General features: G+C 53.2%; 2 protein-coding genes across 7 annotated transcripts; one reads left to right on the forward strand and one right to left on the reverse strand.

Moving 5' to 3' along the window:
* Positions 1-3,985: 3,985 nt before the first annotated feature.
* Positions 3,986-13,439, reverse strand: MRGPRF (MAS related GPR family member F). Of its 3 annotated transcripts, none has more exons than XM_053562484.1 (4): positions 13,300-13,439; positions 11,363-11,415; positions 10,519-10,632; positions 3,986-6,993 (listed from the first exon to the last, which is right to left on the reverse strand). In XM_053562484.1, the coding sequence occupies exons 3-4, from the start codon at positions 10,564-10,566 to the stop codon at positions 6,010-6,012; spliced, it is 1,032 nt and encodes a 343-aa protein (XP_053418459.1). In that variant the 5' UTR covers positions 10,567-10,632; positions 11,363-11,415; positions 13,300-13,439; the 3' UTR covers positions 3,986-6,009. The 3 variants fall into 3 exon arrangements, with proteins under 3 accessions (XP_053418459.1, XP_053418458.1, XP_053418457.1); XM_053562483.1 differs by lacking the exon at positions 13,300-13,439 and adding an exon at positions 11,595-11,733 and having other exon boundaries at positions 10,519-10,622; positions 11,364-11,415; XM_053562482.1 differs by having other exon boundaries at positions 3,987-6,993; positions 10,519-10,622; positions 11,364-11,415.
* On the forward strand, positions 12,515-18,387 carry LOC128565772 (uncharacterized). 4 transcript variants are annotated; one of them, XR_008374331.1, is made up of 4 exons: positions 12,636-12,766; positions 13,250-15,140; positions 16,236-16,514; positions 17,660-18,387. XR_008374331.1 is itself a non-coding variant. In XM_053562485.1 (2 exons), the coding sequence occupies exons 1-2, from the start codon at positions 12,515-12,517 to the stop codon at positions 13,628-13,630; spliced, it is 633 nt and encodes a 210-aa protein (XP_053418460.1). In that variant the 3' UTR covers positions 13,631-15,859. The 4 variants fall into 4 exon arrangements, 1 of the variants encoding a protein (XP_053418460.1); XR_008374332.1 differs by having other exon boundaries at positions 13,250-14,946; XR_008374333.1 differs by having other exon boundaries at positions 13,250-14,736.
* Positions 18,388-27,150: the final 8,763 nt, after the last annotated feature.

Below are 27,150 nucleotides of genomic sequence, written 5' to 3' on the forward strand. Positions count from 1 at the left end.
TCTGTCTGTCATTTCTCCGAATCCATGGCAGGAGTAAAGTGCCACCTCCCACAGTTACCAACCTCTACCGCTGCCCTGTTGCTATAATTGGAAATTTCTCCTTTAGGCTCAAAACTGATTTAAACAGCATTTATCAAACTCATACCATGCGTGGGATACACATGTGTATGTATATATAGACACATAGATGTACATTATGGCACACACATACGTACAACCCACACAGGACATACACATACCTATAGATATACACAGTGCGTCCACACCTGTATGTCTGTGTGCACCGAATCACATACACAATGATCACCATAATGATCACGAGTTCTTAACGAGCTCATAGTTCAGGGGAGGAAACACAATTAAACACAATTCCTGGCCAGGCCCAGTGGCTCACGCCTATAATCCCAGCACTCTGGGAGGTTGAGATGGGTGGATTGCCTGAGCTCAGGAGTTCAAGACCAGCCTGAGGAAAAACAAGACCCTGTCTCTACAAATAGCCGGATGTTGTGGCAGGTACGTGTTGTCTCAGCTACTTGGGAGGCTGAGGCAAGAGAATTGCTTGAGCCCAAGAGTTTGAGGTTGTTGTGAGCTACAACGCCACAGTACTCGATGGAGGGTGACAAAGTGAGACTCTGTCTTAAAAAAAAAAATAGTTCAATAAGTCAAAGCCAGGTCATTAGGATGGGCTGTCATCCAACATGGCTGGTGTCCTTCTAAGAAGAGAGAATTTGGATGCAGACGGGTGTGGACAGGTGCATACACAGAGAGACAGCCACGTGAGGATGCAGAAGAGGACAGCCCTCTGCAAGCTGAGGACAGGGGCCTAATTCTGTCCGCACTGTGATTTTGGACTTCTTTTTTTTTTTTTTTTTCTTTTTACACTGGTTAAAAGATTTTTTTTTTTTTTGCAGTTTTTGGCCGGGGATGGGTTTGAACCCGCCACCTCCAGCATATGGGGCTGGTGCCCTACTCTGTTGAGCCACAGGCGCCACCCCCAATTTTGGACTTCTTAACTCCAGAACTGTGAGGAACTAAATCTCTGTTGCTCAAGCCACTGGGCCTGTGTGCTTGTTCCCGCAGCAGCCGTGTGGAGGGAAAACAAGGAGCAGTGGAGGCGCCCTTGCCTGGCTGGGAGGCCGCTCCTGCCCTCCATCTGATTGGCTCTTCTAGGTGAAGGGGGTTTGTTTCCTGTGTGAGTAACACAGCTGCGGATTTGGTTGGGAGCATTTAAAAATCTTATGCAGGAAAGAGGTGGGTCTGGGGCCATGACTGTGGTCAGCTCCCGCCGCCTGCCCGCTGGTCAGCACACCTGCCTATACCTCGAGCTCCCTCTTGCTGGCTCCAGACCCCTGGGCTCAGGTGGGATTGCTGCCGCCTGTCTCCTGAGGCCCGGTGTCCAGGGGAGGGTATGTGACCCGGGTCTGGCCAGAGAGCATGGTGGCAGGACTTCGTCTGGAATTACCAGGAGAGGGATGTTCTCTTTCTTCTGGAATTGTTGAATTTGTAGAATAAGCTGGGAATTGCTGGTTGCCTGACTGCAGTTTATTCACTGGGAGTCCATGGAACACAGACCAAGGCAGAGACGAAAACAGGAAAAGGGAGGTAGCCCAGAGAACGCGGTTCAAGGCCCCACATCCAGTTGCATCTGAAGCCAGAGTCATTTCTGGAACTTTCCAAGTGAGTCAGAAAATTCCCTTGAGCACACACATGCCCTCTGCCACCCCTCAAGCTAGGTACCAAGAGTCTTGCTTACCATCGTCCCAGCACACTGATTTGTAGTGCCATAAAGCAGAGATGAGCAGTCAGTGCCCAGTGGTGCTAGGCAATCTTTTTTGGGAGTGATGAAAATGTTCTTTTCGAGGGGATAGAAAAATTCTGTATATCAATGTGGCAATGACATGGACACACTTGTCAGAGACCATTGAACTGTATGTTCAATAGGTGCATTTTATTATATTTAAATTACATCTCAATTAAATTATTTACAAGACTTTTTTTTTTAATCTGCCCGAGTAGGTGAGCCTTCTCTTGAATTGCCAGGAAATTTGGTGCTGGTGCTCTGACTCACAGAAGTGAGTTTTCCATGAGTTTTGCTTTTGCGAAGTGTGCCCTGTTGTTTTCTAGTTCTCCAACTCTCAAGTTCATCCTGGCTTAAAATATATTTTTGCACTTGTGCTCAGTGGTTTTGATTTGGGAAGATCTCTGCAGGACGTTTGCCTACCTTCCGAAGGCACATGTCCCTGGGCCTGGCTTTCTCCCGGTATGGTGAGACGTTGGACCGTGAGGGTTCACACATCTGTGTGCCACCTTCTAAAGGAGCCCAGGGCTTTAGGACAGAGGAATCATCATGGCTGAGGACTCTGCAACCAGTTGTGCAGATATGAACAGCTCTTGGGCTTAAAAGTGCTGGCATAAAATACAAAACCCAATTTATCTGAAAACCGCTGTTGGCAGGGATCCAAGAACTGGGCAGCTGCCAGAGAAGCATTCCATTTCCTTTTGCGAAGATGGAAGATGGAGCCAGCAGAGGCATTGGCGGCGTTCAGGCTGTTTGGTGTGCCCCGTTCCCATCTCACTCTGTATCAGACGCTAGCAGCCTAAGACCCGCCATTTCCTCTTCTGGTCTCGCTACACTGTGGAACCAACTAGGCCTGTCTGGGTTGTCTTAGGGCTCTGACGGACATGTCCTGTGCACATGATGAACTTCCCCAGAATCCCAACTCTCTGCTGATGGAGGGATGCAAAGGTCAAAGGCCTGACCTCCCTGGGCCTCTGTGGGGAGCCTTTGGGTGGGGATATGGACTCCCACCAGGGCTGTCCACTCAATGCGACTGAGCTTAGAAGAGAATCACCATTTGTGAGCCCCTTCTTCCACACCTGGTGCTGACAATGAGTGCCCCGAGAGTGAACAGGGCATGCACAGGGGGTTTCTGGCCTGGAGCCCACTGCAGGAGCAGGTACTCAGCACACAGCAGTCTCCACATTGGTCATCAGTGCTTGGTTCTGGTCATCCATGCACATGTCCCTCCACTAGTGGTCACCGTGCTGCCTGCCCTGGACACCTGAGCAGGGCATTCAAGGGTTCTGGCCACTGCCCTGGGTGTTTACACCAAATCCATGAGATCTGTGCTGTAACAGCTGAGGAAACTGAGGCACAGCTGAGGCCCCATGACTTAAGGGGCAGCCCCTCTGCCTTCCCAGGCTCGCTTTTGACTTTCCAAATTTGGCCTTGTTTATCCCTTGTATAATCTAAAAGAGCGCATATCTCTACTTGCTTATTTTTGTAGAGGTAGTGAGTGGCAGGAAGTATGAAAATGAGTAGATTTCTGCCTCGCCCGTGGCCACCTGCCCCGGGGGGCCCTCGGCCCTTCACCCCAACCCTCCTGCATGCCATGTGGCGGTGGAAAGTTGGCTCAGCAGTGCCCAGAGCAGTCTGGAAACTCCTTAATAGGCACGATGATCCCCACTCCACTTTCTGTTCTGCGCCTGCCACATGCCTCTGGCCCGAGCTGCAAGATGGAAATCTGAGGTGCTAGGGGCCCTCAGCTTCCCACCTACACCAAACACCAGAAAAAAGGCAGCATGGGGTATCACTGCAGGACCCAGCCGTGCGGCCATGGGTGTGGGTGCCTGCCCCTTGAGCTCCTGGGCCCCCCCAGCCCACTTTATTTATTTATTTATTTATTTATTTATTTATTTATTGAGACAGAGTCTCACCTGGTCACTCTGGGTAGACTGCCGTGGCATCATAGCTCACAGTAACCTCAAGCTCTTGGGCTCAGGCGATTCTCATGCCTCAGTCTCTGGAGTAGCCAGGACTTCAGGCACCCACCACAACTCCCAGCTATTTTTTTTTTAGAGACAAGATCTTGCTCTAGCTCAGGCTGGTCTCGAGCCTGTTAGTTCAGGCAGTCCACCCGCCTTGGCCTTGCAGAGTGCTAGGGTTACAGGAGCAAGTCACCACGCCCCCCCCGCCCCTGCCCCCGCCTACCTTAATAATGAAATACCAGGGGAGAGGGAGGAACAGTGGGGCCTGTGGCTCCTGCTCATTTAGTCCTCTGTGAGCACAGACAGGGAGGGGTCCTAGGGCAGCGCAGGGTCTTCCTGGGGGCTGGAGGGGGCACAGAGCAGAAGAAGGCTTGCTCCCAGCACGATTGTAGTTATCTGTGCTTGACAAGGGTCCAGAGGCTGGGAGAGGCCCTGTCACTGGGGCTCCTTCTGCCCCTCCGGTCTCAGTGTCCCTAAAGGCAGGTGCCTCTTCCTAGAGTTGGACCCAGACCCAGCTGTTTCTGCCCTCCAGGACTCAGGCTCTGAGCCACGGTAGCTGGACATAGGCAGAAAGGCCGCTTCCTTCTGGTAGGGGTAGCTCCCCAGAGTGTGTTCAGGCCTGGAGGTCCGGGGCAGGGTCTCCTAGAGAGCCAGGATCCAGGATGGCCCCTCGGACCCCCAGTCCCCTCAACCTTCCACCCATGTGGAGGCTGAGCCTCAGCAGTTGGTGCTGGTGGAAGCTGTCACCCTTGGATGTGGTCGCGGTCCTGCCCCTCACATCTGCCCTCAGAGCCCCCCCTGGTCTCTCTTGAGTCCCCAGGAATGAGCCGTCAGGTGTAGTGGTTTTCACTCTGCCCTTCTGGAATTCTCAGACCATCGCTGGGGCAGGCCAGGCACTGGGAGGGGTCAGTGGCCACACTTGACCTTTGTCACCTGGAGGTCCTAGAACCATCGTCTGCAGACCACACGAGGTCTCCGCCTTCTGTAGGACAGTGGCCTCACTGGGAGGACCACCTGGGACTGTCAGAAAAGGGAACTCAGAGGGGCAGTGGTCTGGAGTGGACAGGAGGGCAAGTCAGGTTGGCTGAGCAGAGGGCTGTCAGGGACATAGATTGGCAGACCGGCCCACCTGAGTAAGGCCAAGCAAGCTAGATGCCTGTGGGTAGCAGCTGGCAGGGAGCAGGTGAGAGCTGGGTCCCAGGGACAGCTGGGCATGTAGGAAAGGGCATTGGCAGAAGCTGGCAGAGGACAGCCTAGATGACCAGGGCTTGCTCTGGCTAAGAAGTAGACGGGCCACCAGGAGAGGGGGACAGACCCAGCCGGAGGAGGCAGCCGGAGTGCTGGAGGGGAGGAGCAGAGTGCCTGGGGACTGGTGTACAGGGCTGCTGTCCTGGGGCCCTCTCACAGTGGGAATCTGAGACCCCGGGTGGGATGGCAGCACTGAGCCTTCCTCACTGCAAGTTATAAAATGTTTATTGGTATACATTTCATTGTCTTTTATAAAACTTCCTTTGGCTATATGCGACCACTGTGCTTGTGGGTGGGTATCACGGCGCCTGTCTCTGGGTGGCCAGAGTCCACTTTCAGGTGGGGGCTGGAGCCAACAGACTGTCCAGGGGCTGCCCAGGACTCACCCGGCAGGGGTCAGAAAAGGCAGGCACTTGCTCAAGGTGGCTGAAAGTCCTTTCTGTCTCCAGAGGCTTGCAAGGACCAGAAATCCCCCCATTAAAGTCACCAAATGATTTGTCAAAGGGGCAAGGATGCTGCTTGCAGGAAGACGTGGCTACCAAGTCCACTTCCACTGATGCTGCCTCCAGAGGACAGAATCGGGAGAATGGCCCCTGAAGGCGGGATGACGCTGCTGGCCTGGTGGGGGTGGTGCTGGCTGGGACACGTTCAAGGTTGTGACCAAAGGGGCAAAGGTGGACTGGGCTGGGTGACCTCCTCTTCTCTCTTCCTGACCACCACTTGGAGGCAATTTCCTCCCAAGGAAGTTGGGTCATTTAGGAGCAGAATGGTTGTGGGAGCCGGGTGGGGACCACAGGGTCTGTTTGAAGGGGTCTGCTCAGTCCCTCAGCCACTCCAGAGCCCTCCAGCCCCGAGAGAAGGAGGTACGAGGGACTAGAAACAGACCTTTCTCCTCCGGTGTGGGCAGTGAGGCAGCTGCTCATTCCTGTCCCCACCTGAGGCGGCAAAGGTCTCTGGAGGCCACCAGCTGCTCCCTGCCCAGGCGCTGGCCTTTCAGGAGGCGTTCCCAGGGGGGCACTGCATCTCCATGGTGACCGTGTTGGGCGTGCCGCCCCCAGCCTCTCCCAGCTCTGCGCCGTCCCGCAGGGCCCGTTGGAAGACCACCCTGAGTGGCTCCCACAGCCGCTGGGACTTGTCCCTCCCGGCCAGGAAGTAAAGGACGGGCTTGGCGCTGCTGTTGATGCAGATGCACAGGTCGGTGACATACTCTGGGAAGGGGGCAGGGATCTGGAAGACCCAGAAGAGGAACCAGTCGATCCCTAGGTATATGGAGGACACAAGGAACACGGAGACCATGGCTAGGATGACGTGGTTGAGCTTGGCGGACCGCTGGCGCCTCTGGGCCCGGCACTCCACATGCACGATGAGGGCCAGGCAGGGCAGCACCATGAGCGGGCAGAAGATGAGGAAGAGGAGGATGCCCAGGAAGATGTCCATGTGCCTGCAGGCCGGTCGGGAGGCCTCTCGGCCAAGGAACACACAGAAGTAGTTGTGGATGCTGGTGACCAGGAGAGACAGGACCCAGAGCAGGGCGCACACCACAGCCGACAGGCGCTTGGGCCGCCGGCGCCAGTACCAGGCTGCAAAGATGACGGACATGCAGCGCTCCGTGCTGATGGCTGGCAGCAGGCTCACGCTGGTGACAAACATGCAGAGTCCCAGGATCCGGGCCACGCTGCGGATGTAGTCGGCAAACGTGCCCAGGAAGCCCCCCGTGTTCAGGATGGAGAACACGGCCTTGCTGAAGAGGTAGCCGACATCGGCACTGGCCAAGTGCAGGAAATAGATGGAGAAGGGGTTCCTCTTGATGGAGAAGCCGAAAAACCAGAGGACCAGCCCGTTGCCCACCAGCCCACACAGGCAGAGGAGCAGGAAGATGTAGTTCATGACGGCTGGCGGCGGCAGCATCGTGATCTGCTCAATGGTCAGGAAGCCTCGGCTGTAGAGCTCCGGGGCCTCGCTCACGCTGGGACACATCTGTGCAGGTGCAGAGGGGAGAGAGCTGGTGATGCCACCAGCCCCGCTGCAGACCTGCATCTGGGGTCTGGCATGGGGGTCCTGATTGGAGACTTAGGGGGTGTCTGTAGTGTCACTGATTGTGGAACAACTAACTGGCTGTGACCCAAACAGAAAACACCCCTGACCCCACAAAAGGCTACCTCTCTGTGCCCCAGAGCCTACAGCTGGCAGCACGGACAGCAGCTCTTCAAGCAAGGGAAATGACAGCAGACTCTGTCCCAAAATGTCCATGTCACGAAAGGCAAAAACACCTGAGGGGCTTTTCCAGATTGAGTGACATCACTAACAAACGCAGTGTTAGTGTGATCCTAGAGTTTACATATGTATACTGAATCTAAATGGTTGTGACTGGGACAACTGGCAAAACGTGTACATGGACCATGTGTAGGTAGATACAGGCATCCTATCATGGTTACATTTACTGAATATGAAAATGTGTGTGGGCGGCGCCTGTGGCTCAACGGGTAGGGCGCCGGTCCCATATGCCGGAGGTGGCAGGTTCAAGCCCAGCCCCGGCCAAAAATAAAAAAAAAAAAAAAAAAAAAGAAAATGTGTGTGGCTCTCTACAAAGTGCCTGTGTTCTTAGAAGATGTAGGCTATTTGGGGGTGAAAGGGCATGGTGTCTGTAATTCACTTTCAAATAGTTCTGGGGAAAAAGTCTACTTATCAAGTGGTGCACAGGCGATGAAGGGTTAAAGACGAACGGATCAGGACTGTGCATGCTCAGGTGTGCATTGCACTGTTCCTGCACGTGCTTGTATACTTGGAATGTTTCAAAGCAAAATATGAAAATATTTATTTAAGGAAGTAAAATTGGCCTGGCATGGTGGCTCATGCCTGAAATCCTATCACTTTGGGAGGCTGAGATGGGAGGATCACCTGAGCCCAGGAGTTAGAGACCAGCCTGGGGAACATATAGCCAGACACTGTCTCTGCAAAAAAAAAGTTTAAAAATGGCTGGGTATGGTGTATGGTGGTATGAGCCCGTAGTTCAGCTACTGGGGAGACTGAGGCAGGGAGATCATCTCGGCCCAGGGGTTTGAGGCTGCAATGAACTATGATGATGCCACTGCACTCTAGCCTGGGCGACAGAGGGAGACACTGCCTCAAATAAGTGAGTAAATAATCATTTGTAAGTTTAAAAAAAAGGTGGCGGGGGGTGGGGATGGGGGAACGCTGACCATAGCTTGAGCAGGACCCTGTCCCATCATGGGCTCAGAGGCAGCTCCTTGCTAAGCCAGCATCACCCTTTGGGCTTCTGGATTGTGGTACAGTTCAGGGGGTCCCCAGGGAGGGGGAGAGGCAATAGCTATTTAACAAACTGTAGGGAAGTGTTACATGTTTTCACGATTGGTCTGAATATCAGTCCTGCCCCCAGGGTCTAGGCTGGCATGGAAATGCACGGAGGAGGGCCAGGTGCAAGAGACTGGTGAGACCCGGTGAGGTGGCAAAATGGGCAGCCTGCTCTGCTCCAGCTGCCGGGCTTGAGTGGCTGAACTTCTTACTCTTTCTCCCTGGAGAAGCCAGAACTCTAGATTGCAATGTGAAATATCTCGATCTTTAAATGTTAACATTTAAAAACCAGTGTGCAGGCCCAGCACAACCCATCCACAAGCCGGATTCAGTTCTCAGGCAGCCGCTTTTGGCCTCTCCTTCCCAGAAGCAAAGGTTGCCTGCCCAGGGTCTCCCCCTACCTTCCCTGAACCCTGGCAGACATGCTGGTCCACCCAGTACTCTCCCCTAAGGCTGGTGTTCGATTGCTCTGGCTCTACAACAAAACAAACGAGAAGGTTCTCAAGACAGGATCTGCTCTGCCACCCTCCAGAAGACCCCCAGCTCTGGCTGAAAGCTGGGTCCTGAGGTTGCTCTCTGTGCTTGACACTGCATCACAAAGGGAGGGACCTTCTGGCCTGGCTCAGGTCAAGGGCATGCTGCAAAGAAGGACTGGAGGTGTTGGCAAAGCTTTGGGCCAATCGCTGAGGCCAGGGCAAGCACTAAGGCACTGCCTGCAACCCTCTAGGTAACCTTAGCAGCCGAGCATCTGTCTGCCTCTCTCCACCTGCCCCACCTGCCCACTTGGTTTATGCTTTCCTTCCCTGTGGGTGACTTGGTTACTCCAGGTCTTGGGTGCTCCTCTCGGCTGGGGAACCAGACCTAGGAATTTGTAAGACTCAGTGCCCAAACAGGCCCAAGAAGGATCAGCTCGGACGCTGGGATGGAACTGGGCCTCAGGGGCTGGACAGAGTAGGGTCAGATCACTCAGTGACTCTTGCATGCTGGAAAAAGTCTGCAATCCCCCCCTTGGAGTCAGAGGGGGAGGCTGGGTGAGTCACGGGGCATGCAGCTGCCATTACCAGCCACATCCATACTCCCTTGTAAAATGCCTGCTCTGGAGCCCGGCCCCTCCCTGAGCTCTGCCTTTGCTCTGGGATTTCTGGAGCCTCCCCACGGCCAGTCTGATCTCTGCCTTCTGAAGCAGCCATTCCACAGCAGTCAGTGTGAGGAGGAGGTGAGTGCCCAAGGGCATGGCAAGTTACTACTGTGGTGTAAGCCTCAGTCTCCTCAAACATAGAAGAAGTTGGACTTGGAAATTTAAGTGAGTCTTCCAACTTGAGAGGGCTCTGTCCAGGATTCAGAAGGGAATTCCAGACTTTGCCACTTTTCCAGGGGCTCAGAGAAGTAGGGGACTCATAGAGGGAGGATGGAAGGAGGTGGCCCAGCTAGAGGGGTTGCCAGAGTCTCAGGGCTGGAGCCTGGAGATGGGAAGTAAATCCATGACTGATGGGTCCCGGGCAGGGCAACCAACGCCGGCAGGTGGCCCAGAGCAGCCAGGCTCCAAGGAGCTCACAGCGTCTGGGCCACCTGGGCATCCTGGGGCTTCCTGGCAGGGCCTGGCCACAGTGAACAGCTGACTAACCCTCTTCTACAGGGAAGAAATGAGAACTTGCAAGGCTGGTAGAGATGACCCCAAAGCTGGGTGCAGTGGCTCAAGCCCGTAATCCTAGCACTCTAGGAGACTGAGGCAGGTGGATCGCCTGAGCTCACGGGTTCGAGATCAGCTTGACCAAGAGCAAGACCTCGTCTCTAAAAATATCTGGGCATTGTGGTGGGCATCATTGTAATCCCAGCTACTTGGGAGGCTGAGGAGGAGAATCACTTGAGTTTGAGGTTGCTGTGAGCTATGACACCAGAGCACCCTGCTGAGGGTGACAAAGTGAGACTCTGTCTCAAAATAAATAAATAAATAAATAAATAATAAAAGATAACCCCAGGGTCAGCATGGCAAAGGACTTCAAGGTATCTAAGAGCCCAGATAACCAATGCCAGGCCACGTAGCCCAGAGCAGCCCACTGCCCACCATAAGTCCAGAGCTAGAGGGTGGGGCCTGGGCAGGGTGGGGATAGGAAATGCTGGGCTGGGCCTGCCCCTCCCACCCACGTCCCTCAAGGGCAGGTTGGGTCCCCGCTACCTAGTGGCACTTGCCTTGTTCCTGTTAGTGGGATGGGCCTCCAAGGAGCAGTTTCCCGCCATCTCCAGGCCTGGCCAGTGTGGACTCCTGCTGACAGCTCACCAGCCGGCACACCCACCTGGCAAAAGCCCAGAGAGAGAGAGAAGAGGGCAGCAGGGTCCCACCGACAGCTGCTCTCCAGCCCTCCATCTCCCAGAGCCCTGTCCCCCAGGGCTTCCCAGGCCTGGAGCTCGCCTTGGAGGTCCTCGGGGCCAGGGGCTTTGTGGGACTGTTAAGTTGAGACTCAGGAGCAGGTCACCCTTCGGGCACAGTCCCCTCCTGCCTGTGGTCCCCTCATTTGGATCCATATTAACTCTGTGGAGCCCTACTGCCCCTCACTGGAAAAGAAGTCCTCTCCTTCCCCATTCTTGCTTAGTCTGCACGACTTCTGGCGCCAGACTGCTTCTGGAGATACAAATTTACCTACGCACATTTCCCGGGCACCCCTTTGCGCCCAGCTGGTGTGGGACAGCAATCAGTCCCAGCAGGGGAGCAGGGCAGCAGCCATCTTGTCAGGGACCACTTCCCGGAGGAGGAGGCCTCTGGCTGGGCCTGTGTTTATCATGGGGTAAGGTTTGTGCCTCTCCCCTACATGTGCCTGGGAGGCAGGATAGTGTGGTCAGCAGCATCACTATCACCCACTGTCACCACCGCTAACCCTAGGGTCAACAAATGTCAGCTGGGCTCTGTGCCAGGCTACACCATCATTGGTGTGGTCCTCGTCACACCAATATGAAGCAGGCATTCCCACTACCCCCTTCGGAAAGGGGTGCGATTTGGCTTGGAGTGCGAGATCCCCTGTCCACGGGCACACCCATACCTGTGCACAGGCTACAGCTTTGCAGGCTTGTGTGTTGTCAAGACCAGAACAGCTGCAGAGAGAAACAAGAGGAACGTCTGAGGGGGCTGTCCAGGAGGGGCCTTCCGGGAAGCCTCCCCCACCCCCCACCCCCGCACTGCCTGGCTCCCAGGTGGGGAAAGGGAACGTGAGGAGGGGGCGACCCAGCCAGAGACTGGTCCACCCGCCTGGAACTGATCCCTGTCCCCCAACCTGAGCTCTGCCCCGACAGGCAAGCACTTATTCCTCCCTGCAGTGCAGGCGGGGAAATTGAGGCTGTGAGTGGAGAGGGCCTTGCCGCAGGCTCCTGGCCCCTCTCTCTTCTCTGGAGGGAGCGCTGGGCAGCCTGCTCAGCTCAACTCCCCAGAAATTCTTTCCTCGGCGCCAACGCCGGGCGGGTCCGCCCCGCCACGACTTGCACACCCACCCGCCACCTCCTCCTCCCCTCAGGGGCGGTCCGCGGTCGGGCCGCCGCACTCGCCATTGGCTGAAAAAGGTGCCTGTCCGCTCAGGTGTCCCGCCCCCTCTTTAACCCTTCCCTCCCAGAGCTAGCGGCGACAGGGCATCTTTGAGGGGACGCTCCCAGACTTTCGCCCATGTGGCCACCTTGCTTCCTTGGGCCCTTGGGGCCTGCGCAGCTGCCTCTAGTTGGGCCACGATCCTACTGTCAGGGGCTTGCCCGTGCCGTCCGGCTGTCCTGTACTTGCAACCCCAGACCTACCGGCCTACCCTCATCCTTCCTGGCCATGGGCACCCACTATTGGCGGCCCCTCCAGACACCCACCACCCCCTAGGTCTGGGTGGCCTCCAGGATGTCCTGACTCAGGAGAACCTTACCCTCTCACCCCGGCTGGCCAGGCTTAACCACAGCTGGCCAACTGATGCCCCAAAGCTGTGGAGGGGTCTCTGGCTGCAGGTGGGCATAGGGGAGGTGCTCCCAGCTCACTATTCTCACTTGATCCTCTGGGGTGTCCCTGCCTGTAGTGTCTAGAAGCCAAGTGGACCCCAGATGAGCCATATTAAAGAACATGTGTGCAACATGTGTGTGGGATGTATGAGTGCCTGTGTTCTTCTGGGTGGGAGCTGGTCTGGGACAGAACTAGTTGCCACTAAAGCTGACCCCAGCTTAGCTCATGCCTGATGCCCCACACAAGCACCCTTGGGTGGCCAGGCCACCTGTCTGTCTCCCAGCCTGCCCTCCTAAAGCCCCTCCTCTTTCACCCCACCCCATGACTCGGTCCCTCTTCTCTCCCCTGGCCACTGCCTGGGCTGGGCCTGCAGGCACTGGCCATCAGAGGGGTCTGTCTGTCACCTCCCTGCTGCAGAGCCTAATAGAGCCTGTGTTTCCTCACTCCGGCCCTGGGGGAAGTGAGGCCTGGGAGAAGGTAAGACTGCAGCTGCCCACCCTTTTGTGACTGACCCTTCAATGCCCTCCCCCTCCACCCCAGTGGGGCTCTGCACTCAGGGAAGTCTGTGTGTGCTTGTCCCTGTGCTTGGGACACTGCCCGCTGGGTGTTCCCCTTGGGGCCTTCCACAAAGCATGCTTGGACAGCCAGCCAGGCTGGGGGAAGGGTGAAGGGGGAGCCCCCACCCCCAGGAAGAAAGAGTAGAGGCTGGAACTGGAGAATGGCTTGGGCCAGGGTTGAGGCCAGTTGGGTGTCAGGACCTGCCACAGGAAGGGGGCTCTCCAAGTTCCCTCGTGTCCCTGGGAGCCCTGGAGCCTCCGGAGTGGAGGAGGAAGTCCTTCTCTGGGTGACAGCAGCTCCGGGGTCTCAGGGCTCCTTCCTGGAACCTGGGAATTTCTGGGAGCTGCCAGCCCTGGTGGTGCCCCCTTCATTTTCCTTTCCTTCCTGGCCCTCATCCTGCAGCCTCGCTTCCCGGAACACCCACCCCAGGCCCCTGGGCCCCTCGGAGCTACCTGCTGCTGTCCTGATCCACCGAGCCTCCCCTCTGTGGAGGGCTCCTCCAGTAGCTCCTGCCTTCAGCCAACCCACCAGGGCAGCAAGCCAGCGTTGAGCACTGCCCGAAGCCTTGGAAAATGCGAGCTCAGAGTGGAGGACGAGCCCTCGCCTGCTGGAGGAGATGGCTTTGGAAGCAGAATCCACCCCAAACCCAGTTCCAGGCCCGGCAGGAGGGGGTGGGGAGAGGAGGAGGAGGCGCTGAGCAGGGATGAGGCTTCGGGAAGGAATGCCCCGCTCCGCTGGAGCCCCCCCAGAGCCCCACTGGGAACTCATCTCTCTGCCTGGTGACGTCAGGCTGGCCCGAGCACTGCAGCCCGAGTCCAGCTGTTAATCTCTCCTGAATTCTGCTGCTAGGCCAGGCTGCCCAGAAGAGGGAGCACTGGGCTGTGCACTTGCCTGGCACTTTTGTCTTGTTCCCAGTGTGCATTTGCTGGCAGGCTGGCTGGTCCCCACCCCATTGTTTCAATGACTGAGGGGCTGATGCAGGGAAGTCGGGGCAGCGGCAGTGGGGTGAGGGATCCATGCAGGGGTGGTGCAGAATTGGCTGAGAGGCAGGCGACACCACCCAGGAGGCACCCCACTCTCCCTCCCACCTGGAATCTGTCGAGGGCCCCCTAAGGGCTTTTGGAGCCAGGAATTCCCCTTTCCCCAACTCTAATAGTAATCAGATGGTGCAAGTGGAAAATCACAACGCTCAGTGCGCAAAGAAATTGGCAGCTATGGTGCTGGTGTGAGTGCTGCTCAGTGGGAAGATGAGTCAGCCCCCCCACCCCACCTCGAGCCCCTAGGAGTCCTGGAACGGGTTAGTGCCCAGGGCACCCGGCCCAAGGCTGTGAGGGTTGGACCCAATGGGGTGGCTGTGAGGACAGTGTGGGGTGGCCCTCTCCTGCCCTGGGCCAACTTTCTCACGGTCCAGGGAGCCCAATGGAATCCTGAGCTTTCCCTGCAGGAACAAATGGTACCCAGACTGGGGGAGGTGTGCCTCCATGGGCACCTTGAAGAGACCCCCTGCCACTCCCCTGGAAACTCTACGCCTCTTCCTTGTCCAGCCCAAGTGTAAACCTTGGCAGGAGGGAGTTTCTCAGATCATTCCCTGTACAACCCAGCCCAGCTGCCTCCTGGGGTCTTTTTTGGGGGGAGGTCAGAGGGTTCTGAGATGCTGGAGGCTCATGGGCCACACCCGAGGCTGAGAGAGAGGCTGGCAGGCAGCAGGCAGGGTGATGACCCGTTCCCTCCTTTCCCAGGACAGCCAGCTGGGGCCCAGCTGGGCCGCTTGTTTACATGGGAGGCCGGGGGAGGCCGAATGCAGACAAGTTCCAAGTGTAATTGCGTTTGGACACTTAAAAGGAATTGTGTGAAGTGGGCAGAGGCTCTGAGGTCCACCGCCTTATTTGGTATGGAAATTTGTTTCTCTCAAAGTAAGTGAGAGGTGCTTGGTATGGGAAGCTCGCTCTCTGCCTGAGTTTGAGGAGTCCCACTGCTGATGTCTTGGTCTGTTGGGGCTGCTGTAACACAACAGCACAGATTGGGGGCCTCTAAACAACATTCTCACTGTCCTGGAGGCTGGAAGTCCAGGATCAAGGCACGGACAGATCTAGTGTCTGGTGAGGACCTGATTCTTGGTTCAGAGACAGCTAACTTCTTGCTGTGTTCTCAGAAGGGGCAGGGAGCTGGCTGGGGCTCTTATATAAAGGACACTAATCCCATTCAGGAGAACACCACCCTCATGACCTGATCACCTCTCAAAGGACCCAGCTCTCTCATACCAGGGATTAGGTTTGCAAGTTGGAATTCCCAGGTCAGTGCACAAATATTCAGTCCGCAGCAGCCACCCTGGTCCTCACAGAGGGGTGGGCTGGGCTGGGGGATGGGCCAGAGGCTGAGCTCCCAAAGACACGGTTGGAAAGAGCTCCAGTGGCTACCTCCAGTCTTGGGTGAAATTCGGGTAATTTAGTTGCCCACCTTCAGCCTTGATTTTCTCACCTGTCAAGTTTGAAAAAATAATGACTCATGTCGGGCATGGTGGCTCATGCCTGTAATATCAGCACTTTTTTGGGTTTTGTTTTGTTTAGCAGACTCTGACCAGATTCAAACCTGCCACTCCTGATGCACGGGGCCTGAGCTCTAACCATTGAGCATAGGTGCCAAGCCCTTTTTTTTGAGACAGAATCTCACTCTGTCACTCTGGTAGAGTGCCATTCGTCATAGCTCACAGCAACCTCAAACTCCTGGGCTCACGTGATCCTCCTGCCTCAGCCTCCTGAGTATAATCCCAGCACTTTCTGAGGCCAAGATGGGAGGATTGCTTGAGGCCAGGAGTTTGAAACCAGCCTGAACAATGTAATGAGACCATCTCTACAAAAAATTGAAAAATTAGCTAGGCATGATGGCATGTACCTGGTAGTCCCAGCTACTTGGGAGGCTGAAGCAGGAGGATGATTTGAGCCCAGGAATTTGAGGTTGCAGTGAGCTGTGCTGCCACTGCACATTAGCCTGGGACAAAAAAAAAAAAAATAATAATAATAATAATGATTCACAGACTCACAATAAGGGAAAGATCAGATCCTGGGTGGGAAAATTCTTCTCAAATCTTAGAAACACTGTGCCCTGGCTTGGTGGCTCAGTGGCTCAGTGGCTTCATGGAGTCACTCTCTCCCTCCCTTCTCTCTTCACTCCTTCCTCCCTCCAACCAGGCTCAGGGCTCTGGTGACCTGGAGATGAAGGAGGCATAGTCCTTGCTCTTCTGGTCTTCACTTTCTGTCTTCACACCCTGGACAGCCACTACTGCCATCAGGTGTCCTCCCTGCCCCTCCTAGTAGAAAGGAACTTTGTTTTTAGTTGTCCCCGCCAGGAGCCTCACAAACAGACTCAGTGGTCCTATACTCCTCCCTAGGTCCTCTCCTAAGGGTCCGGGTCCGGACCTTCCTCTGCTGGGAGGCCTGAGAGGAAGAGACCAGTTCTGGGCAGAGATCTCTCTCCGCCAGGTCTGCCTGTGGGCCGTACGTGCATTACTGCTCCCTTGATGATGGGACCATTGTGGACCAGACCTCCGGGACTCTTCTGCAGCCAGCAAGGCAGCAGGGCCCTCTGACACCATCCTTGCACACTACAAGTATTTACTGAGCACCTGCTGGGTGCCAGGCACTGTGCTCCATGCTGATGAACAGGACAGGTAAGGTCCTTGCCTTCAGAGCTGATGTCAAGCTGGGAGGGAGACCAGAATCAAACGAAACACCTGTAAAACTGCACCTGCAACTAAGAAGGCACACAGGGGGCACAGAGATCTGGACCGCCTCCCTGAGGAGGTGACAGTGTAGTGATGGGGAAGGTGGGCATACGTGAGTGCTTCATTCCTTTCTATGGTGCTTGGCTCTGCTGGGGAGCATGCCAGTCCCCTCTCCCTTCTGTTTGACTCAACTCTTACAGAGGTAAGATTCTCCAGGAACCTCTGAGGCCCTCTTGTCTCAACTCTGAGATAAGTGATCTCTCCAAGGTCTAGCTAGCTGGCTTTCCTGATAGCGAAGGATGAGTGGGACCTCTCTTGCCCTTTCTGTTCCTCTCTCCAGCTAGGCTGGGCCCTTCTGTGATAGAAGGTGCATCTTGGGAATCTGAGCAGAAGTCTACGTTTTCCTCTGTCCTGCATGTGGGAGGCTATTCATTCATTCATTTGTCCACCTGTCTATCCATTCATCTACCCACTGGCACACTCACCCATCCTTCCATCCACCTACCCATCCACCTACCCATCCATCCACTCATCCATCCACCCATCCACTCATCCATCCATCCATCCATCCATCCATCCATCCACCCATCCATCCACCTACCCATCCACTCATCCATCTACCTATCCATCCATCTACCCATCCATCCACTCATCCATCCACCCATCCACCTATCCACTCATCCACCCATCTATCCATCCTTCCACTCAACCATCTACAAAACCATTCGGCCATTCACCCATCTGTTCATCTTTATCTTCATTGAACACATTAACCAACATGTTAATGCCAGGAAAAGAACTATGGAGGAACCAGACATGGAGTAGGTGGAGCAGGTGATAAATGGAAACACATGAACACAAGAATTCCAGCCTAAAGTCAGTGCAGTGAGGGTGCCAAACAGGTGGAGTGACAGAAACTTATGTTGTGGGAAGGGGAGGGACAAGAGGTGACCTGATCCCCAGATCCTGAGATTTTGTGACTGTCTGTGGCCAAAGGGACTCTGCAGATTAGATGAAGGATCTTGAGCTGAAGACATTGTCCTAGAATGTCCAGGTGGGCCCCATGTAATCACAAGGTCCTTATACTACAGAGAATATCAGAGTGAGCAGTCGGAGAGTGATGTGAGGAAGGGGCCCCAAGCCAAGGAATGCAGGCAGCTTCTAGAAACTGGAAAAGACAAGGAAATGGATAGTCCCTTAGAGTCTCCAGAAGGAGCCAGCCCTGCTGACATCTTGATTTTAGCTTCTGATCTGTAGAACTGGTAAGTGAATATATTTGTATTGTTCTGAGCCACTAAGTTGGTGGTGGTTTGTTATCGCAGCAAAAGGAAACTGATGTATGAGGGGTGGAGGGATGGGTACCAGGCCAGTTTAGCAAGGGTGGGTGAGAAGCTCTTTCCACAGAGACAGTGCTTGAACTGAGAGCTGAAGATGGAGAATGAGAAGGCAGCTGTCCACTGAGTCCTCAGGGAAGCACTCCAGGATCCAGAACAGCATGTGCAAAGTCCCTGAGGTGAGAAAGGCATGGCTAAAGAGCAGGAGAGGAGGACAAATGCCAGGTGCAGAGCTGCCTCTCCAAAGCCTGAGGTCAGAGTGCTCCTGTGTCCCTCCTCTCTAGTTTGCGGCTCTCTGCCCACTGGACAATGCCCCACCTCCCTGATGCCCGGATATTACTCAATAGTGCCCACTTCTCCCCCTTCCCCTGGCCTCTGCCCTGTGCAGGCCTCTGGCACTCCCACCAAGACCCCTGCTGGAGCCTGAGCTCCACTGCAGCTCCTTCCTTAGTGTGGGCGTCCACCGTGTGCACCCCCCCACCCTGTATTGGTGCACCCCCAGCCTGCCCACCTCCAGCCCCAGGGTCAGCCTTGAGGCCAGGCTTGGTCCATGCTCCCTGCCCCTGTTGCTGCCTGAAGTAAACCCAAGACGGCATGTCCTTGGATCATCTCAGCAGGAGACTGAACAATGAGCAGCCTTTAACAAGTTCACAGTCGCCTTTTTCATGCCTAAAAATAGTGAATGATAGTCATTAAATATCCAGTTGGTGTTCAAATCTTCTTTCCTTCTTTTTATACTCTGCGTGTATGACTCAGGAGCCCCACAAGGCCCACCCCCACTGGTTGACATGCTCCTTTCAATGACTGGTGCCTCGAGTGTCTCCATCTCTCTGCCTCACTCTTCTTCCTCCCTCCTCCTTCACCCCCACCCCAGGAAACAGACACATCACACTATTAGGGAAATAGTGGTCAATAGGAGTGTGGGTGGGGCAGAGGAATGGTTACTGTGCCTGGCCAGCACCCACGTGGGCACAGAAGCTGCAGAGGCCTGCAGAGGCCTGGGAGGGGTCATGTGGGGAGGCCTGCCTCCTGGGAATAAGAGCCCCATCTTACTCACCTTGCAAACCTCACTGCAAGTTCTCCATGTTGTGCTGTAACCCAGTAATTCACAGGAGGGAGCCGGGGAGCACCCGTTCCAGCAGCAGGAGGATGTCATGGGGCCAACAGCTGGCCAACACAGCCTGCCCCTTTGTAATTTGGTGTGATTATGTTCCTTCAACTAGACTTAAGTTTTTTTGGGGGTGTGTGTGGGAAATACAGGAATTTATTTGAGCGATGACCCCCAAGAAGCACTACAGGTAACTGGGGATGTGAGACAGGGAAGGAAAGAATTATGAGAATTTGCTCCCTCTTTGTGAAACAAACCTTCATTTCTGAAAGGTCTATGCCATCAGGGGCACTTCCTCTTTTGGGGTTCCTGTAGTTTCCCACAATTTTTTTTTTTTTTGAGACAGTCTTACTCTGTTGCCCTGGGTAGAGTGCCGTGGCGTCATCATAGCTCACAGCAACGTCAAACTCTTGTGCTTACCTCAGCCTCCCAAGGCTGCTACGATGTCCAGCTAGTTTTTTTCTATTTTTAGTAGAGATAGGGTCTCACTCTTGCTCAGGCTGGTTTTAAACTCCTGAGCTTAGGTGATTCATCTGCCTCAGCCTCCCAGAGTGCTAGGATTATAGTCGGGAGCCACTGTGCCTGGCTTCCCATAAATTTTCACCATAGGACAAGGGAGTATTAAGGGTGCCTCAGATAGTCTCCTGGCTTCCAGGCATAGGCCTCCCCATAGTGACCCGGTTCCTGTGGAGTTAGACCCACTTGTCCCAGTACCCTGCCTCCTCCCGTGCCCGCTGGCTCAGTGGTGGCTGGTTCAGAGTCTCTACTGCATCCTGCAGTCCCACAGCCCATCATTACCCAGCCAAGGAAAGGGCATCCTTCCATTCAAACGTGCTCTGCTTAGGGTGACAAGGAACTTGCCAAGTGGGCATAAATCTGCTGGTATGCTTCATTTGTAAAAAACTGAGCTCTTGACCAGAAGCAATGTTATTTTCAATACAATAATCATCTGTTGGTCATGTGCGGTGGCTCACGCCTCTAATCCCAAGCACTCTGGGAGGCCGAGGCAAGTGGATTGCTTGAGCTCAGGCTGCTCCCTTTTGTTCGAGAGCAGCCTGAACAAAAGCGAGATCCCGTCTCTATAAAAATAGAAAAGCTAGCTGGGCATTGTGGCTGATGCCTATAATCCCAGCTCCTCTGGAGGCTGAGGCAGGAGGATCCCTTGAGCCCAGGAGTTTGAGGTTGCTGTGAGCTAGGCTGATGCCATGGCACTCTACCCAGGGTGACAGAGTGAGACTCTGTGTCAAAAAATAAAAAAATGTAAGCCCATAGATAGCAGTTCTGGCAGAAGCATTGTAGACAGGGAAGACAAATCCATATTCAGAGCCACTGACAACTCCAGGAAAATCCAGCTTCTGCTCTGTTACGGTGGGAGTCGTCCAATGGAACCAACCTGCCCTGAAGTGGCTGGCTGGTCCTGGGGAAAGAGTATGTAGGCTCTCAGCATCTCAGCAGTGGCTGCAGACCTGTCTTCCTTGGTGAGGGGGAGCTCACGCGGCTGAGACCATGCAAAACAGGGCAGCTAGAGAAATTGGCTGATCCTCGGAACAAGTCATCAGGTCCACATGTGAGTATTTACATGAGGTACAACTGTGGATTTGTCCACTTGTGCCCACTGAAGGAGATTCATCCTTGTGCCTCTTCCCCAGACCTTGGACCCAATCATCCAATATTGTTCCTTCCAAATCCCTGCCAATGAGTCCATGTTCATCCATAGCTCTGATCCTCTCTCCTGTGCAAAATGAACACCGAGTGCACTGTTTGGAATTCTGTCCCCAGACACTTCAGGGTCACCCCTTCCTGGGACTGGAGAGCTACAGATGTCCACTCTGAGATGGTGCCAGCAGAGCCACAGTCAGCTGATCCTTAGGGACACTTCCTGCCTGCCATGAGCTCACTTGCAGACTGAGGGGGAGGAGGTGACGCAGCACCACAGGTGCATGGCCATCTGACCTGTTTGCTTGTGCGATGACTTGTGCCTTCAGGATCCACTCAGGTCTGAGCTCGTATGTCCCACTTGAAAACGGTGCTCATAACACACACCTACACCTATAACTTGTTGGATTAGTTAGCATCTAGTTAAAGATGGGCAACTCAGATCACACGGTAACTTTGTGACCAGGGTCACATTTTTAGTCTCTACTGGGGCTTAAGGGCGAGCCAGAAGCTGTTCTTCAAAACGGGAACAGTTATCGTCAGAAGAGAATATGACTTTGCTCCAGAATTCTCATAGTCTTTTCTGTGACCCACCTGCCAAAGGCTTCATTGGGAATCCTTGCTTGCCCCAGACACCTCACTGGGCCACTGGATCTGCTGGGTTGACTGGGCCAAGTGGTACAGCAGCTGGCAGACCAGCCTGAGCGCAGGGCAGAGCCTTCTCTTGTCCCTGGCCCTGCTCACACCGGCAGCTTTGCAGGCTCCCAGTACATACACCTAGATGAGGTGTACAAGGTCAGACAAGTCCGAGAACTCACCCTAGAAAAAGTGTTCCATAACTCATCACGGAGGATCACTACGGTCACCAGATGGCCAAGGAGAGTACTTCAAGGTTGTGACCTTATGTGGCATCCAAAATCTGAAGAGCCCCACTAAATGTCCTGCTGCTTTCTTAGTCACAGGAGATGCCTGGTGCAGCAACTGGTCTTCCTCTTCGAGGGGACATCTCGACATGTCCCAGACCATTGTACCCCTGGGAATATTGCCGAGATCTTAGGCATTTTGTTGGGTTCACCTCCCACGCACCTACATGCATGAGCCTTACCAAGATTTCTGGCACATTTATTACTTCTTGTTCGTCGCGTCCAAGTTGCCTGGTGGTGCGGTGTGTTACCTTGTGGGATGGTGAGGTAATCACGGTCCCCAGATCTAGCTATGATAGAGGGCTGGAGAGTGGATAGGCCTCTGGTAAGATGGCAAAGGTGTGCTGCTGTCACTGCTAGGTGGAGCCAACATCTCATTTTTATTTATTTATTTATTAGAGACAGAGTCTCAGTCTGTTGCCATCAGTATGTGGCATCATAGGTCACAGCAACCTCAAACTCTTGGACTTAAGAGATCCTCTTGCCTCCTGAGTAGCTGGGATTACAGGTGCCTGCCACAACGCTCAGCTAGTTCCAGAGATGGGGTCTCACTCTTGCTCAGGCTGGTCTTGAACTCCTGGGCTCAAGTGATCCACCTGCCTTGGCCTCCCAAAGTACTAGGATTATAGGCATGATACACCGTGCTTGGCCTTTTGTTTTTAAATAATGGTTACAGAGAAAAACTAATTTGCTAGGTATTGGGAGTTGTCTTGAGTTGCTCAGTAAAGATACATCCGAAGAACATATAAAATTGGTGTCACTACCTGATGAAGTTTGCAATATGACTCGGTTTTCTCTTTTAGGAGAGTGGCAGTTCAGGTGGTGTCTACCAGACCATTTCTACCACAGCAGCTCTTGTGTTACTGGGCAGGGTGGGAGCCGCTCTGCCGATCCAGCCAGTTGCAGAGAGTGTGTGTTCCACTCTGCTTTCCAAAACCAGGGAAATAACCACAGTGGATGGAGACCTGCTAAGCCTCCTGTGAGATGGATCAGAACCAAACCCTGTTATTTGCTTGACTTCATAAGCTGCTATGCTGACTGTGGGGCCCCAGTGGAATTTGAATTGGGGCCTGAAAGATATCTCAGAAACTACCTTTAGGTTTTGAAAAGGTGATGTTATCTACAGAGAAAGGGAAGGGTCCTTATGACCACCAGCTATGTGGCCTCAGGGCACTAATTACAAAGAAGCCAATAGGGGTGAGTGACCAATTATCTAGCAAACCAGGAGACAGTAGCTGGTCATTAGCATTATTTTTTACCAGGCCTGTGCCTTTTTAGCTCTTAGCCCAGTTTTCACCTCATATTCCTTTACTGATTTGTAAAGGGAGGTTTCATAATTAGGGTTCACTCCTCCGTTTTCTTCTCCCAGATCCCACTTCTGTTATTTAAAAAGACTATCCAGGCCAGCTCAGTGCGCCTGTAATCCCAGCACTCTGGGAGGCTGAGGTGGGTGGATCTCCTGAGCTCCGGAGTTCAAGACCAGTCTGAGCAAGAGGGAGACCCTGTCCCTACTAAAAATAGAAAAGTTTTTTTTTTTGCAGTTTTTGGCCGGGGCTGGGTTTGAACCCGCCACCTCCGGCATATGGGGCTGGTGCCCTACTCCTTTGAGCCACAGGCGCTGCCCTAAAAATAGAAAAGTTAGCTGGGCATTGTGGTGGGTAGTCCCTGTTACTCGGGAGGCTGAGACAAGAGATCACTTGAGCTTAAGAGTCTGAGGTTGCTGTGAGCTGTGACAGAGACTGTCTCCAAAAAAAAAAAAAAAAACCAAAAAGGACTATCCATCTGAGTCTGCATGGGAAGATGGAGCCACTACATGTGTTCTAGAAATAGGGGCTTACTGTAGAGATCAGGGGCTCCATGGGTGTAGGAGGACCTGAGGGTGGGGGCTGGGGATGTGTGGGAAGCTGCAGCCAGAAGATCCAGGACTAGTCATGCCTACGTTGACCTGAAGCCCTGGAGCCTCAGGAAAGCCAGGACTCACTAAGAGGTCCAGAAGGCACCACTTTTGGCCACCATGAAGTTGGCGGTCGTGGGTCGAGGGCAGAGCCTAGGGTTGTCCCCAGGCGGGGCAGAAGCTGTTGCATCGGCTGTGTTGATCTCTAGGGAAGAATGGTTTCTGCCTCATTTACACACCACAAATCTTTTGAAAATCCCCTTCACGGTTACGCTTACCAGGAACCAAACTGTACGGAGAAGGGGATTTGGGAACTCGTAGTCTTAGAAGGATGGGGGGCAGTGAGCAGTGGTGCTCACTTATTATGTTGTTTTAAGACATTTTAATTTCAGGAGAATTTTCTTTCTTTTTTTTTTTTGAGTCTCACTTTGTCACCCTTGGTAGAGTGCCACGGTGTCATAGTTCACAGCAACCTCAAACTCTTGGGTTCAAGTGATCCCCTCGCCTCAGCCTCCTGAGTAGCTGGGACGACAGGTGCCCACCACAACACTTGGCTATTTTTTTTACAGACAGGGTCTCACTCTTGCTCAGGCTGGCCTCGCACTCCTGAGCTCAGGCGATCCACCTGCTCTAGCCTCCTGGAATCCTAGAATTGCAGGGGTGAGCCACCTGGCCTGAGAATTTTCTTGAAGTATCTTCTTCTTATTTTGCTCCTTTGCTTTGATTTTCTCCTGAGATTTCTATTATATGGATCTTGGACTTTGCCTATTTTCCATATCTATAATTTTTCCTCAGCATTTTTGTTTTTTTGGTCTTAACATTTCTTTTTGATTTAAAACATTTTCCTGTTTCCCTTAGTCTGTTTCTCTTAAGGCATTATTTGTGAAATTTATTTGCTCTTATGTTCCTTCCAGTTTTAGTCTTCATTTCTTTAGTTTTCTCTTTATTTAATTCCTTTCTGACTTGTCACCTCTTTTCAAGTTTTCCTTTTTTCCAGGTGCATTGTTTTGAGTTTTTCTAATTCCAATTTATACTATTTTCCATAACTTCTATTATTTCTTAATATCCAAATAATATCTAAATGTTCAAGTGACGCTTTTGTCTGTTTTGAGAGAAGATCCTTTTAAAAATTAACTTATTCTTAAAAACTCCCATGACAGATTAGAGGGCTTGCCCTTTTTCGTGTCATCACTGGTTGTGTAGGGTTGTCATGGTCTTTTTTTTTATTATTTTTAAAAATAATTTTATTTATTGGTCGGCGCCTGTGGCTCAGTCGGTAAGGCACCGGCCCCATATACCGAGGGTGGCGGGTTCAAACCCGGCCCCGGCCAAACTGCAACCAAAAAAAAATAGCCGGGCGTTGTGGTGGGCGCCTGTAGTCCCAGCTACTCGGGAGGCTGAGGCAAGAGAATCGCTTAAGCCCAGGAGTTGGAGGTTGCTGTGAGCCGTGTGACGCCACGGCACTCTACCAAGGGCCATAAAAAGTGAGACTCTGTCTCTACAAAAAAAAAAAAAAATAAATAAATAATTTTATTTATTTATTTTTTTTTTGAGACAGAGCCTCAAGCTGTCGCCCTGGGTAGAATGCAGTGGCATCACAGCTCACAGCAACTTCCAGCTCCTGGTCTCAAGCAATTCTCTTGCCTCCACCTCCCAAGTAGCTGGGACTACAGGCGCCCACAACAATGCCTGGCTATTTCTTGGTTGCAGCCTTCATTGTTGTTTGGTGGGCCCGGGTTGGATTCGAACTCGCCAGCTCTGGTGTATGTGGCTGGTGCCTTAGCCACTTGAGCCACAGGTGCCGAGCATCTTTCTTTTTATTTTTTATTTATTTTTATTTTTATTTTTTTTTGCAGTTTTTGGCTGGGGCTGGGTTTGAACCCGCCACCTCCGGCATATGGGGCTGGCGCCCTACTCCATTGAGCCACAGGCGCTGCCCCTCTTTTTATCTTTTAAAGACAGAGTTTCACTTTGTTGCCCTCAGTAGAATGCCGTGGCATCACAGCTCACAGCAACTTCTAACTCCTAGGCGATCCTCTTACATCAGCCTCCTGAGCAGCTGGGACTACAGGCGCCCGCCACAATGCCCGGCTATTTTTTGTTGCAGTTTGGCTGGGGCTGGGTTTGAACCCGCCACCCTCGGTATGAGGGGCCAGCGCCCTAACCACTGAGCCACAGGTACCAACTACTTTTTAAAGTTTAAAAAAAAATTTTTTTTTTTTTTTTTGGAGACAGAGTCTTATTATGTTGCCCTTGGTAGAGTGCCATGTCATCAAAGCTCACAGCAACCTCAAACTCTTGGCTTTTGAGGCCTCGGCCTCCCAAGTAGCTGGGACTACAGGCACCTGCCACAATGCCCAGCTATTTTTTGGTTGTAGTTGTCATTGTTGTTTGGCAGGCCCAGGCTGGTTTCAAACCTGCCAGCCCTGGTGTATGTGGCTGGCGTCCTAAGTGCTGAGCCACAAGCACCAAGCCTAAAAAAAATTCTAAAAAAATTATTTTTTTAGGCTAGTTGACTTTGTTTTTTGGAGACAGAGTCTCTCTCATGTTGCCCAGACTAGACAGACTCTTGGGTCAAGCCATCCTCCTGACTCAGCTTCCTGAATAGCTGGGACTACAGGTGCCTGCTAAAATGCCCAGCTAATTTTTCTATTTTTAGTAGAGACAGGTTCTTGCTCTTGCTCAGGCTGCTCTCAAACTCCTAAATTCAAGGGATCCACCTGCCTTGGCCTCCCAGAATGCTGGGATTACAGACAGGAGCCACCGTGCTCAGCCTGTAAGGGTTTTGATAACAAATCTTTTCTCTTGCTCTCTTCCCTATGAGAAGCATCTTTCTGAATATTTCAGAAGGTGGACAGAGAGCCTCCCTCTGTTATTAGTTTTGAAAAGAGGTAATGATTATGGCCCCTGCTTTCTGCTACCCCTCTGTGTGCCCTTCTGTCTTTTATCTGGACTTGTTTTCCTTTCTGCTCCTGCCCTGGTCAGTTGCAGGCGTCCTCAAACTTTTTTTTTTTTTTTTTTTTGTGGTTTTTGGCCGGGGCTGGGTTTGAACCCGCCACCTCCAGCGTATGGGACCGGCGCCCTACTCCTTGAGCCACAGGCGCCGCCCTCGTCCTCAAACTTTTTAAACAGGGGGCTAATTCACTGTCCCTCAGACCGTTGGAGGGCTGGACTATAGTTTAAAAAGAAAAAACTGTGAACACATTTCCTATGCACACTGCACATATCTTATTTTGAAGTAAAAAAACAAAACAGGAATAAACACAATCACACCGCCTCATGTGGCCCGTGGGCCGCAGTTTGAGGACCCCTGGTTTAGAGTCTACTCCGAGCAATTTCCTCTTGGCTGGGCCTTGTCTCGGAAGGGAGTTCCATCTTGTCAGTTTTGACAGCTCATAGCCCAGCCTGCTCCAGCACCGTGTGCCTTGCCCAGGTCTTCCTGACTCACCTGCGCCTGGGAGCCTCTGGGTTCTGCCTCCTGTTGGCGGCCTGGACCACCATGCTTCCCAGGGGGTAGCTGCTGGCGACTCTGGCGGGGGCTCCCCTCAGTTCTCAGGACCATCAGGGCCCACTCCAACGTCCACTTCTCTCTTTGTCCTCTCTTGCAGTTGCTGATACCACACGGGTCTCCAAGCTGCCAGTGACTCCTCCCACCTGCCTGTTTGCT

The sequence above is a fragment of the Nycticebus coucang genome, chromosome 14 (genome assembly GCF_027406575.1).
Source record: "Nycticebus coucang isolate mNycCou1 chromosome 14, mNycCou1.pri, whole genome shotgun sequence".
NCBI classification, from domain to species: domain Eukaryota; kingdom Metazoa; phylum Chordata; class Mammalia; order Primates; family Lorisidae; genus Nycticebus; species Nycticebus coucang.

Bases quoted from the DNA above. Each gene is read 5' to 3' on its own strand.
- MRGPRF (XM_053562484.1), bottom strand. From the start codon at position 10,566: ATGGCGGGAAACTGCTCCTTGGAGGCCCATCCCACTAACAGGAACAAG. The intron at 6,994-10,518 runs GCAAGTGCCACT...GCACCTGCACAG, and splicing joins ATCCCACTAACAGGAACAAG to ATGTGTCCCAGCGTGAGCGA.
- LOC128565772 (XM_053562485.1), top strand. From the start codon at position 12,515: ATGCCTGATGCCCCACACAAGCACCCTTGGGTGGCCAGGCCACCTGTC. The intron at 12,767-13,249 runs GTAAGACTGCAG...CTCATCCTGCAG, and splicing joins GAAGTGAGGCCTGGGAGAAG to CCTCGCTTCCCGGAACACCC.